Source organism: Chrysemys picta, chromosome 8 (assembly GCF_011386835.1).
Source record: "Chrysemys picta bellii isolate R12L10 chromosome 8, ASM1138683v2, whole genome shotgun sequence".
In the NCBI taxonomy this organism is placed as follows: Eukaryota; Metazoa; Chordata; order Testudines; family Emydidae; genus Chrysemys; species Chrysemys picta.
Window position 1 is genome coordinate 64,137,859 of NC_088798.1, and position 12,790 is coordinate 64,150,648.

The 12,790-nt window shown below is 47.1% G+C and overlaps 1 protein-coding gene across 2 annotated transcripts in view; it reads right to left on the reverse strand.

The window, feature by feature from the left end:
* VAMP4 (vesicle associated membrane protein 4) overlaps positions 1-12,424 on the reverse strand; it is a 29,977-nt gene extending 17,553 nt beyond the window's left edge. Inside the window, exons 1-4 of one of the 2 annotated variants that reach the window (XM_005302815.4) lie at positions 12,287-12,424; positions 10,245-10,374; positions 4,905-4,951; positions 4,385-4,435 (exon numbers count right to left, since the gene is read on the reverse strand). In XM_005302815.4, coding sequence (XP_005302872.1) covers positions 4,385-4,435; positions 4,905-4,951; positions 10,245-10,310 — 164 coding nt within the window. In that variant the 5' untranslated portion in view covers positions 10,311-10,374; positions 12,287-12,424. Of the gene's footprint in view, positions 1-4,384; positions 4,436-4,904; positions 4,952-10,244; positions 10,375-12,278 lie in introns of both variants that reach the window. The other variant, XM_024100948.3, reaches the window with a different exon arrangement.
* Between the last annotated feature and the right edge of the window lie 366 nt (positions 12,425-12,790).

The window sequence follows — 12,790 nt, forward strand, 5'->3', positions numbered from 1 at the left end:
TTAAGAGCGTTCTGCAACGTTTCAGCACGACTCAAGCCCTGGTTACATTAGATATTCATCCCTTCTCTAGCTAGAAGATGCTCTTATGATTTGAGAGTTAGCACAATGACAATATCATGAGGGCCAAGGCCCTAGGGTAAACCACATTTATTTATTGGAACAAATGGTTGTGCAGTGTCTAGCCTAGTCTTCATAATTGTGTTGTTAACTTGAGTTAAATTAGTGACCAAATAACTCAAGTTAAAGCAGGAGCATAAACTCTAGTCTAGTCTCTAAGACTTTCTTTCTAAAGCGAGAGCTAAGCAATGGAGAGGGGAAGGGATTTTTAGTCAGACCACTCAAAAGTTTTTTTAAATGCCAATGACTCAACCTTGCTCCTTCAGCTCAGGCATTAAGAGCTCACAGTAGTCACTCCAAGACCACCCAAAAGTCCTCCAAGCAAAACTAGGGAAACTAGACATTCCTGATATTTCTGAGGTTCAAAATACCTTCCAGGCCTCCTTCACAAGTACATCATAAATATCGGCAAAAGGGCCCAAACCCAATTTAAAAATAATCCTGTGCCAGTCACCTTGAACCCTGAGCACTAGGGGCAAGAGCATAGCTTAGGCTATGCAGCCCATTCCACCTTCACCTTTCTGCCAAAACTACCAGTTAGAGGCAAACATGAAGTGGACACCTGCCTACTAGCATCAGTCAGATTCACCAACTCACTGAACAACAGTGAGAAGCCAATGATTTCCATGCAGTTTTTTTCCAGAACTACTAGGAATGTGCTGAATACAAAGGAGCGAACAGTTACGTAAGGAGCAGCAAACCACAGACCTACAGGAGGAAATTCCTTTGGTCCACCCCACAAACGCAGGCAGATATCCGAGAGAGTGTAAGAGGCCCAACTGGGCTGTTTCCCAGTGTAAAGGGTATGAACTCCCCCTCAGCAAGCTGGAAACTGGGCTGGGAAGAAGTGACTTCACCAGCCGCTTCTTATTGTAAAGCATGACCTCGAACGCACCCATGCTGCACCTGGGTGAGCAGACACCCTAAATCTGTCCTTTCCCCTACACCTGACAACATATTTATGCCTTTGACGTCCCTCACCTCAACTAATAGGACCCCCCTGCCCCTCTGCTCTACCTTACAGGCCACTGCTAGAGTCTCCTTCCCCTCTTTGGGAACCCTCACCAATTCCCCTTACCTCTCACGTTCAAGGCCCTCCACAACTTTTTTCCATCTCTGCTTCGACTCCCCCATTATTCCTCCTTACCTATTCCCTTTGCATCCTTCTATCATCTTCTTTCACTCTGCCCCTTTTATCTCCACAGACTCTCCCGTGTGCCCAACAGCCACCATCTGTTCATCCTTAAAAACATCTCTCTCTTGCAGCCTTTCAACAACAATTGAACACCCACTTCCCTCCCCCCACAAAAAAACAACCAAGGGAAATCTGCACCATTGTAAGCTTGCACCTTCCTCTGGCCAGCAGGTACAATATGCATCTAAACCGTTCTGGTGGAACAGTGACTGTTCCAAGATCATAGATTCCAAGGCCAGCAGGGACTATTGTGATCATCTCATCTGACCTCCTGTATAACACAGGCCAGAGAACTGCCCCAAAATAATTTCCAGAGCAGATCTTTCAGAAAAACTTCCAAATTTGATTTTAAAATTGCCAGTAATGGAGAATCCACTACAACCCTTGGCAAACTGTCCCAGTGGTTAATTACTCTCAGTTAAAACTTTACACCTTATTTCCAGTCTGAACTTGGGTCACTTCAACTTCCAGCCACTGGATCGTGATATACAATATCTGTTCTCCATGTAGGTACTGTACATATAGAGTATAATCAAGTCACCGCTTAATTCTCCCTTTATGTTCCAGACAGCACCGGCACTTACTAAATAAAACAGTACAAATAGAAATGGTGTTCCACTGGAGAATGAAGGGTGGACTACAGATACACAGCAAGCTGCCTAGTATAAGAATATAGATAGACACAACAACTAGCTTGTCTGTGGGAAGCACCATTGAGAGAGAGAGACAGGTTGAGAAGAGACATTATGTTTGCCAAGTAGATCACCCCACTGGGAATCACATCTCTGGCACTGGCCAAATCTCAAATCTGATGCATATTGGACATTAGCCATTCCACAGAGGTACAAATGTATTGTTTGATGCACAAACATTATAGACTTTTCCCAGTTTCATTTTTCTTCCCATCACAACCTCTGCCTTTATCCTCCATCTCCCACAGAATGCCTCAAAGGAGATTCCTGCCAGGGAGAACAGACTTGATACCCCCTGGCTCCTGTCTGGCTCAACACCCATTCCTGACCAGCTGTTAAAGATACCAGGAAGAGAACAATTCCTGGTTCCCTTGCCTCTAGAGACTACTGATGATCTGGTGCTACTTCCCTTTGGGCTGGTCTACACTGGGGGGGGGGGGGGGGGGAGGTCGATCCAAGATACGCAACTTCAGCTACACGAATAGCGTAGCTGAAGTCGAAGTATCTTGGATCGAATTACCTGGGGTCCACTTGGCGCGGGATCGACGGCCGCGGCTCCCCCGTCGACTGCGCTACCACTGCTCGCTCTGGTGGAGTTCCGGAATCGACAGTGAGCGCGTTCTTAAAGAAACGCGATATATCGATCCCGGATAAATCAATTGCTACCCGCCGATACGGCGGGTAGTGAAGACATACCCTCAGTCACAGAAGCACTCTCTTTACTAACACTTGCCACTTTCCAGACACTAGGACTTTCATGAAAGAGGACAACAGATGATGTTCTTTTAATTTAATAATCAGAGACAGCACTGGCAGAGAAGGTAAGATCTCAGTTATTATATTTAGTGACATTAGCTTGTTGCAGTGACTATAATCTTCTACCCTGGCCATACAAACTTGTCTGCCCAGATGATGGTAACTGAAGACTGGCAATTGGGTGAATCTATCTACTTATTTAGTTCTAATTGACTAGCCCAAAGTAATTAGCACTATGGAACATCATGTCACCTTTCCCAATAGCCTGCAAGTAGAATAGCTCATAAGGAGAATCATTTCAAATGCACAATGGAGCCAACTTCACAGTATCTATCTATCTATCTATAGCTCTTAATCTGAACCATGTCCCATCAAAATTTCTATGCTGTGCAGGTGTATGACTCGGGTCTGGCCAGAACTGCTTTTAACCACATGGGATCAATATAGACTAATCTCAGAGAGGCACTGGCTTTTCCTCACATAAAACTAAAGAAGAATAGAGATTCTGAAGCCACAAACTAGATGATTGAATCTGGTTTACACAAAGCTGATTGCCATCTAGATTTCCCCTGTGAAATTTCTATTCTAGCTCTCAAGAGTGAAATGTACAGGAAACACAAATATATTTCAACAAACCGATGGTCCATTTATGACACACATTCTCCAGCTGCGGCCAACCTTTCCCCTCGGTCACTGTGCAACAAATGCTACCATTATAGAGTCGAATAAGCTGGGACTCGCAGTAAACAGAAGCACTGAAACCATTGCCAGGAAATTACTCTAAGAGAAGGGATCTAGTTTTGTTAGTTTCTTCGCTTTTGTTCTGTATAATTGGTGGTTAGAATCCAAATTTTAATTGTTTCCTGTTTGTTCAGCTGTTTTGATCCTATTAAATCTTTCCAGGTCTCCAAAAGGTCACATGCATCTGCTCCCTGTATGATAAACTGAAGTCCAAAGGACTGCCAGGTGCATGAGAAATCTGGGTAGCACTGTACTCCTGAGCAAAAGGATCTACTTGGAACACCAAGGGGGCGGACAGGAGAGGGATAATAAGGCAAAAGATGTGACAAGATTGGATGGGAAAGGCAACAGCAGTGGAGGCACAATAGTGGCTCAAACTGAAAACACTATCTTTACTATTCTGTAAGGAAGTTTTGTTATGAATGTTAAATGGTTCCCCAGCAAATGTAACAACAGTTTTCGATAGCGCATCAGGCTACAGTGCTACAAACCAATTTGTGCACCCATGCTAGACCACGATTAACTGTTTGATAACTTGGGAGTTGAATTTCCTCTGCTTGAAGGCAGATGGGCTAGGAAATACCGGTGAGAAAAGATTAAGTAGGAGTTGCATTCCCATTGTAAGACTAAGGAGAAACATGTTGGTAACTAGGGGTGACCAGATGGCAAGTGTGAAAAGTCGGGACACTTTTTCAGGGGGGGAGGGATGTGGGGGGGATGTGCGGGAGAAATAGTTGCATATATAAGACAAAGCCCCTAATATTGGGACAGTCCCAATAATATCTGGACATCTGGTCACCCTACTGGTAACAAAGCAGCACAATTCAAAAATACACACATAAAATGGTATCTGGACTATGGATCCAAACTCTAAGAAACTTACTGCCTGATCTTGTCATTCCTGGGTCCAAACCTTGGTCCTGCAGGTCCTCTCCTGCCAGCAAAGAACAGACAGAGTGATCATGAATCCAATACACACAGGAAAGTCTATCTGAACCAAATGGTTTGGTCTTTCACAGGGTTCACAAAGAGGTGACATTTCAAATTAGGTCAAAGCACGTGCAACAGGAAATGATCCTGCATCAGCAAGGAACTGAACAAGATCCCAACCAGAGGGCCTCTTCCACCCCTAACTGGTGGGCTGCCCCAATTTTATTTGCTTAATCTTAATTTATATTCATTGCTAGTGCTCCCCCTGATCTCACAGCTGCTGAATCAATCATTCCACAGGAATCAGAAACAGATGGCAATGTTTCATTCCAATCAGTTCTACCCATTAGTAAGAAGGAGCTGCCTTATATTTTCAATTTCCCCAGTTCTGGGTTGAACAGCGATTTGGCCCATGATATATCGTATCCCCCCACTTACTCCAACACCCACACAATACCCATATAGCTACTCACAAGAAAAAGTCCTCCTCCTCATCAGAATCTTCTTCTAAAAGGTTTCTCTGCAAACATAGAAAAAATGTTAGCTTCAATCACTTAGAAACCAGAGTTTCTCTCTCTCTCATATATCCACCATCCTTCTCACCACCGGCTGTACATGACTTTGGAACACATCAATGCTCCTTGTTAAATGACCAGAAGGGGTATTCTTCTCAGCCGCAACCCCACCTCCCAGAGGTGGAACTGAAAGTCTCTACATGATTACCAGTAAACAAGAGACATTTGCCAGTTCAGTAAACTACAGAGAACTGCTACTAAGCCACTGGGTCAGCTCTCTTGTGGCCAGTTTTAATGGTGAAAATGAAGTCAGTTACAATGGATTTCTATCAATTCCTGTTTCTCTATGTAACGAACCGTCAAAATTCACTTTAAAATAAGACTAAATAAAATGCCTAGGTACTCCAGTCCTTAAAGCACTGCCATATACAGATTAAATCCCAATCAGTTCCCAAAGGGCCCATCTGTAAAACATTACATTCAAACCACACTACCTACTAAAGTCTTTCGAAATCTTATACCTCATGTAATTACCCTATATACCCGTTCATAAGCCGAATTTTTTTAGTAAAAAAGGGAAGCACCAGAGAAGGTGGTCGGCTTATGAAGGGTATAGAGGCAGACGTGGGACACTGCCCCTCCCCCCAACAGAGGGAGCAAGGAGAGGCAGCAGAGCCAGAAGGGAAGAGGCGGGGCCAGAGTCTTTCTCCCCCCAGCCTCCGAAGCAGCTGCAGCTCTGGGGCTGGCAAGCTGCAGCCCTGCCGCTCAGCTCCACCCCCCAGAGCAGGCTGTGGCCATGCCACCCAGCCCTCTGGAGCACGCTGCAGCCGTGCCGCCTGGCCCAGCCCGCTGGAACATGCGGCAGCAGCACCGCCCGGTCTGGCCCACCGGAGCAGGCTGCCCAGCCTGCCGGAGCAGCTCCAGCCAGTCCAGAGGCATCCTCCCCAGATAAGGTGGGAAGGGATGGGATGGGAAGAGTGTGGGGGTCCCGGGCTAGGGGTGGGGTCATGTGGGGGTGGTCACAGGGGTTACTCCCCTGACTCCCAGCTTCTCCCCCCACAAAAAATTCCCAACCAGTTGCTGTCCCGGCCCATCAGGGTAAGCAGCTGGCACGCTGGGACACTTTGTTTACTTAGGTTTACCTCTGTGCCTGCAGATGCTGGAGGTAAACAAACCATCTTGGCCCACCAGCAGCTTATCCTGATGGCCCGGGAGCCAAAGTTTGCTGATCCCTGAATTATAGGGTCGGCTTACGAATGGGTTATAAACATTTTCCATTTTTACTTATCCATCTGGGGGGGGGGGTGTCAGCTTATAAACGAACCAGCTTATGATAGAGTATAAAAGGTACTTTGTTTTGTCCTACCCACATGGAAGACCATATGCATTTCCATCTCAGAAGATGCTGTGGTTTTTAAATAAACTGTCACCTGATGATATAAAGAATGGAAATGAGGATTACATTTAATGGATCCTCTCTCCCACCTCACCAGCAGAGGGGGTTTGGTTGTTAACAGAGAGGATGAACCTTTCCAATTTTCACATTGGAGTTAAGGTTATTAGTGGGTTTTATGACTAGAATGCTTTGCACTGAGCGACAAGTTCCTATAGTATCCCATACTGTGACAGCCACAAAGATGCACAGGGTGGAGTTGAATTTGACATCTGGATTTTCCTCTTGTTCAGCAACAGGGTCTTGGAGAGGGGAGTACATTTCTGGTACTGGGGTTATTTTTATTATCTTATGTTACATGTTGCACAGTTACCGCAACACTCTTTAGTAATGCTTTTTGGCCTCCATTACAAATCAGTGGATGATCCTCAGACTGACCTAAGTCAGTCTTGAAAAATCCTACTGTACCGAAAGTTCATTTGACAGGTAAAATATCATTAGATTTTATCATCATAGTAAGGAGAGTCAAGTAGATTGGGCACCTGCACTGAATATTTTCATGACAATCTTGTAAGGTTACTTTAAATATAAGACATTGGCTTGGTTCTTCTTTTAAATAAATATAAATATCTCCTTTTAGGGGCTGTTGGCATGCTTTATCTCCATAACAGATGCTCCAACTCTTCAAGTCTATATCCTTTTTGAGAGTTAAAAAAATAGTTGAGAAGGAAAAAATTCTTTGGGGTTCTCTGTCCCGCACTGGACTCTCAGGTCTCACCCCATCCTCACGATGCTTAGAGATGCTGTTCCCCTTGTGTTTGGTTTTAAATTCCCATATTACGAGTGTTGAGGCCCATCTACACTACAGATTAAACAGCATTTGCTGAACCAGTTTAAACAGAGTCTAGAAATCGTGTTCTAGCCTAGGTATGGACTTATGTGGTGCAAAAGCACTTCCCCTTGCAGCCAAGTTGTCAATCATCTCACTAGGAGCTATTATGAGCTAAGATAAGCAGTATTTGAGGCTAGAGCCTGGCTTCCAGACTTGGTTTAAACACTGTTTGACCCCCTGCACTGTGGCTAGACAAATCATGTTCAAATCCACTTAATATGTAATAATGATTTAAACCAGTTCAGCAAATATATTTCCAAGCCCAGCATAGAGGGGTCTTCGATATAAAAAGTAAATTCCACTGCGATGTATAATACACAAAGTATAACTTTACAGGAACATTTTAGACATCATATTTGGGCATGAGTAATTGCAACACAGCCAGTACAAGGTTTGCCTAAGCAGCGTTTCTCAAATGCAGCCACCGCAGTCGCAGGTGGCCACCAGCGGTTTTTCTTGTGACCACAGCCTCCTGGGCAGTGATTTTTTGGGGTGGGTGGGGCCACAAAGCATTCACCCCCTCCCTGGGGTCACCAGTAGGGGTTGGGCCCTGCCCCCCTCTGGAGCCATAAACACCAGAGGGAGCAGACAGCTAGTGATGGCCTCCGGCTCACCATCCTACCATTCTAGTCCCCGCCTTCACCAACCCTCCATTGCCCCTGGCCCCCACTGCCTCCCTACCCACCTCTCCATTCAGAGAATAATTTGTCCTCTGGCTTGCCAAGGCTGAGTAATTTTGCTGTGAAAGGCGATATTAACAAATATCAGTTTTCACAGGAGCAGACTTACTAGCTAGCAAGTCTTTTATTAAAAAAAAAAAAACAGCAACCAAAAAAATCAAAAGAAACTACTACAAAAAGAAGAACTTGCAAAGCACCTTATTTTGTTTCTATTCTGTTTAGGTCCTGTAAAGAATAGAGACAACTGTACATGATTTTTATTACTGAGTCTGCAAAAAAACCCTAATGTGTCACTTTTTACAGCCTAGATTAACTGAACAGAGAATGCATAAATTACAAGACTCATTTAAAAACAAAGCTATACCAGAGTCTCTTATCTTAAGGACCTATGCGATTAGGATGCTACAGATAAGAAAGCTGCAATTTACCCTTCCCATGGCTTATGTCATTAATTCCCAGCCTAGTTATATCAGTTACCCTAGTGCTCATTTAGAATGTAAGTGCCCAGAAGAAAAGAAATCTGCATGCAAATTACAAATAAATTACACAAGAAAATGTGCAAGTTAAGAATCCTGTAGTATAGCGATTCCACTGCACACAGAGAAATGTAATTAAAAGCACTGCTGAACACCCTGCCTTGAACTAGTCTAATGCTACACTTCATGGTGAGGGGTCAGGGGTGAAAGTAGAAATAGTGACTTACTGGTATGGGACTGGGTTGGGGCCGGCTCTGGCCCCCGGAAGGGGTGGGGATTGGGGGGGGTCAGAGCCCTGCACCGGTAAGTGCCCTCTCCCCCGCCCCCAGGGTAGCAGCGGCAGCCGGGGGCTCTGGCAGCAGTTTAAAGGGCCCAGCCGCCGCTACCGCCCCAAGCCCTTTAAAACCGCTGCCGGAGACCCCAGCTGCCGCTGCTACCCAAGAGCTCCGGCAGCAGGGCTCCGGGGGCTGTTTAAAGGGCCCGGGGCTCCCCTGCCTCTACCGCCCTGGGCCCTTTAAATAGCCGCTGGAGCCTGCCGGAGCAGCAGTGGGGCTCCGGTGACTATTTGAAGGGCCGGGGCTGTAGAGGCAGCGGGAACCCTGTCCCTTTAAATAGCCCCCGGAGCCCCATTGCCACTACCCCAGGGCTTCGGCAGTGGGGCTCTGGCGGCAATTTAAAGGGCCTGGGGCTCCAGCCGCTGCTGGGAGCCCCAGGCCCTTTAAATTGCCACCTGGGGAAGCCAGGCCGCGCCGGTACGCCGGGCCGCGCCGGTACGCCATACCAGCTTACTTTCACCTCTGTGAGGGGTGCAAATACCTTTGCTGCTGCAATACAGCAGTTCTCTGCACAATCAAATAATCGATGACTGGGACATTCTGATATTAAGCTCTTTTCCCCACTCCCCATCTGTAAAGAGCCACTCACACCTATAGCACTATGTAAGTAATAGATGCAGCTAATCTGTTTAAAAGTAAGAACCACCCTACAATCTTTGTTATGTATTATTTATATCTAATATTTCCTCCAAAGTAAGCAGTCTACACCAGGTGACCTGAAAATAAAAATAAATCAAGTTACTTCACCAAGTGTACTGAATGTTCTCCACCTGCCAGGCTAAGAGGAGGTATTCAGCGTATCTAAAAATAATGTCACTTCATTAATTCCCTTTATATCCCACCAGCCAGGTCCATGAAGCTGTGGAGCCCTAGAATATATCACTGTGTTACACCACAGTTACAAGAGAACCCTAATGGAACATGAAACAGCCTTTGAGGATGGGGAAGAAAATCAATTCAATCCCTTTTCTGTAGACAGTGCAGTTATCAATTTCTGGCATTTAAATCTTTGTTGTGTCTCCTCAACACAAACACTGACACACACATCATTTACAAAATGGAAAATACTTAGCACGCACACACAGCACTCTGTCCCAAGCTGGCTCCATGTTCCAATGGAGTTGTTCAATAGCTGTGAAGTCACGGAGTGATGCATTCTACGGAATTAGGATTGAGTGGAGCTAGACAGAAGAATTCAATGGGTCCTCCCACCATGCTTTTTGAAAAGGTGTCTTTTCAGCTAACACACTGACTGCCCCACTTAGGCTGTTGGTGGGGCTACTCAGCATTGGTGGATTTCATCCATTTGCGGTCCACTTTAATCATCCCCTCCACTGTTTCAATGGCATTGAAGTCATCAGCGATGAAGCTGTGTGGTTAGGCTCACTCAAAGATGGGTCTCAGGCCTCCAGGGAGTGCAGAGTTAGCAAATACTCATCCCTCTTAATTAAGGTAAAACAAGGGGGGCTGGGTACAAAACATTAATAAATGCAAACAAGATTACTGGCTGTGAGGCACTCACCCTTTCGCTTTTCACTGAGCCGGTGACATCGTCGTCATTTAGGTGACGCTTGAATTTTGGAGGCATGTTTTCTACTCACAGAAATGGTCTTGATCTTCCTGTACAAGGAGGTGGCAGAGAAATACACTGCCTAGATGGGAGAGTGGAACAAACATCTCTGAGATCTAATTGTGCTGCATACAATTTTCTATCAGATCATGCAAGGAGTTAGTCACTCTCTCCCCTTCTCCAGTGCCCAGGAAAACACAGACAAGTTAAACAGAATCCACCTACAAATGCCATAGGCAAGAGAATGAAAAATCAATGAACAACCACAGCAACGTTATGCTTTCATGGACCCAAAAACCCTTCTTTAATGGAACAGATCATTTAGTTTAGTCTAATTTCTTAGGCCTTGATCCTGGAAACACTTAAAGGTACATGCTTATCTTTGAGCCTGTGACTGAGTGCCACATGTGAGTGTCTGTATGATCAGGGCCTTAGCCTTTAAACTCTATGGGGCAGGGACTGTGTTTTTCTACATCTTTGTACAGCACCTGGCACATAGCTGGATGGTTTCAGAAAGTCCTTTGGTACAAAACCCAACAGAAACCAATTTTATAAAAATAAAAAAATAATAAAAAAAACACACAAGAGTAACTAAAACAGGAAAGAAAAGAACTTTGGCCCAATAACTGAGAGGTCAAAGGTTCTGGATCCAACCAGCAGTAGTTCCCTGAGCCACCCAGCTCCACCCTAAGCTGCTTTCCATCCCAAGTGTGGCTTTGCTGGTTTGACCACCACCACATTCCCCGACCCGGGGAGTCAGTGGAGATTAAGAGTTAAAATCCCAGGGACCCTCCACCCTGGAGAGGGCATGTGGAAAACTGCACAGATACCAATAGGGCTGTGACAATACAACAAATGCAGGAAATTTAGCAAATGGCCCAGCAAAATGAGCATTGTCTGCTCTCCTTAACATAGCCTGTCATAGGGCAACAGGGCAAGACACCTCCTCATTTAGTGATTCACAACCAGAAGGATGGGATTGCTAATACAGGTAAACAATAACATTCCAGACCCAGGAGCACAACAGGAACAAACTACGGATTCTAGGTGAAGTCACCCAGCCAGCTGTCAGGAACCAGTGAGTACAATGCTCATAGGCTAGGGGTGTGTGGCGGGGGGGGGGGGTCACCCAGCTGGTTGGGACAGAAGCAGGGACCACAACAGACACAGGCTGGCTACCAGGGAAGCAAGGACTACCATGGGCCAGGCCAGAGGTTATCGGGGGAGTCATGTGGCCATTATCAGAGGAGAAGCAAGTGCAATGGACACAGACTGGAGAAAGTTATATGTTTGTGGAGATCCCTCAGTGCAAGGAAACTGCTTTCCCCCATGCTTCTCTTGCAGAAACTTGCCCCCCCCCCCCCCAGGTTAACCCCACCATGTAAAATACAGAGCCTGGGAGCAGAGGAAGGAGCCGCTTCACACAGCAGACCCTAATACCAGCTCCGGTGTAGCGTGAACGTATGCAGCGCCACCAGACTACAGCAGAAAGGGAGAATAGCTCTGCAGCCAAACCTATCTGGGGGCCCCTAAAGCCCCTCCCCCACATAACCTGCTCCCCCGCACAGATCCCCCTCCCCAGGGCCCCCAAACTTGCTCCCATCATAGAACCCCTCCCCAGGGCCCCCAAACCCTGTCCCCCATAGCCCTCCCACAGAACCCCTCCCCAAGGGCCCCCAAACCCTGTCCCCTATAGCCCCCCCCCACAGAACCCCTCCCCAAGGGCCCCCAAACTCTGTCCCCTATAGCCCCCACACACACAGAACCCCTCCCCAAGGGCCCCCAAACCCTGTCCCCTATAGCCCCCCCACACACACACACAGAACCCCTCCCCAAGGGCCCCCAAACCCTGGCCCTCATAGCCCCCATCACAGAACCCCTCCCCAGGGCCCCCAAACCCTGGCCCCCATAGCCCCTCCCCAGGGCCTCCCGCTCCATGTAGCGGCCCCTCCGCGCGGGGGACACGCTACGGGCTCCCCCTAGTACCCGCTCACCGCTCCGGGCCAGCTGGGAAATGGTCGGGGCTGCGCGGAGGGGCCCAGCAGCGAGTCAGCTGCTCTATCGAACACTCGGCGCTTCCAGCAGAGGCGAGGGCGAGCGCCGAGTCATCGATTCCCAGCGTGTTGAGTCCTACCGGCTTCCGTCCCAGCTGGCATTGAGCGGGGGAGAGTGAGAGGCCGGGGCAACAGCCCTGGCTGGCTGGAGAGGGAGAGGGGACGGAGCGGGAACGGAGCCCTGGGGAGCGAGAGGGTGGATGGGGAGGGGAGCTGGCTGGGGAGAGGACGGGATACTTAAGTTAAATACACGTGTAAAAGTTTACAAGCTTGAGGCCTTAGCTTTTATCCTGTGGACCCATCAGTGCAGGCCAAAGAGAGGCCCCTGCCACCAAGAAGTCTTTCTTACACGATAATATAGAAGTTGAGTTGCTTTACACCGGAGAAAGCAGTCCTTCTGTTTGAACCCTAAATAAGCAAGTAGCTACAATCCTGAAGGGTACA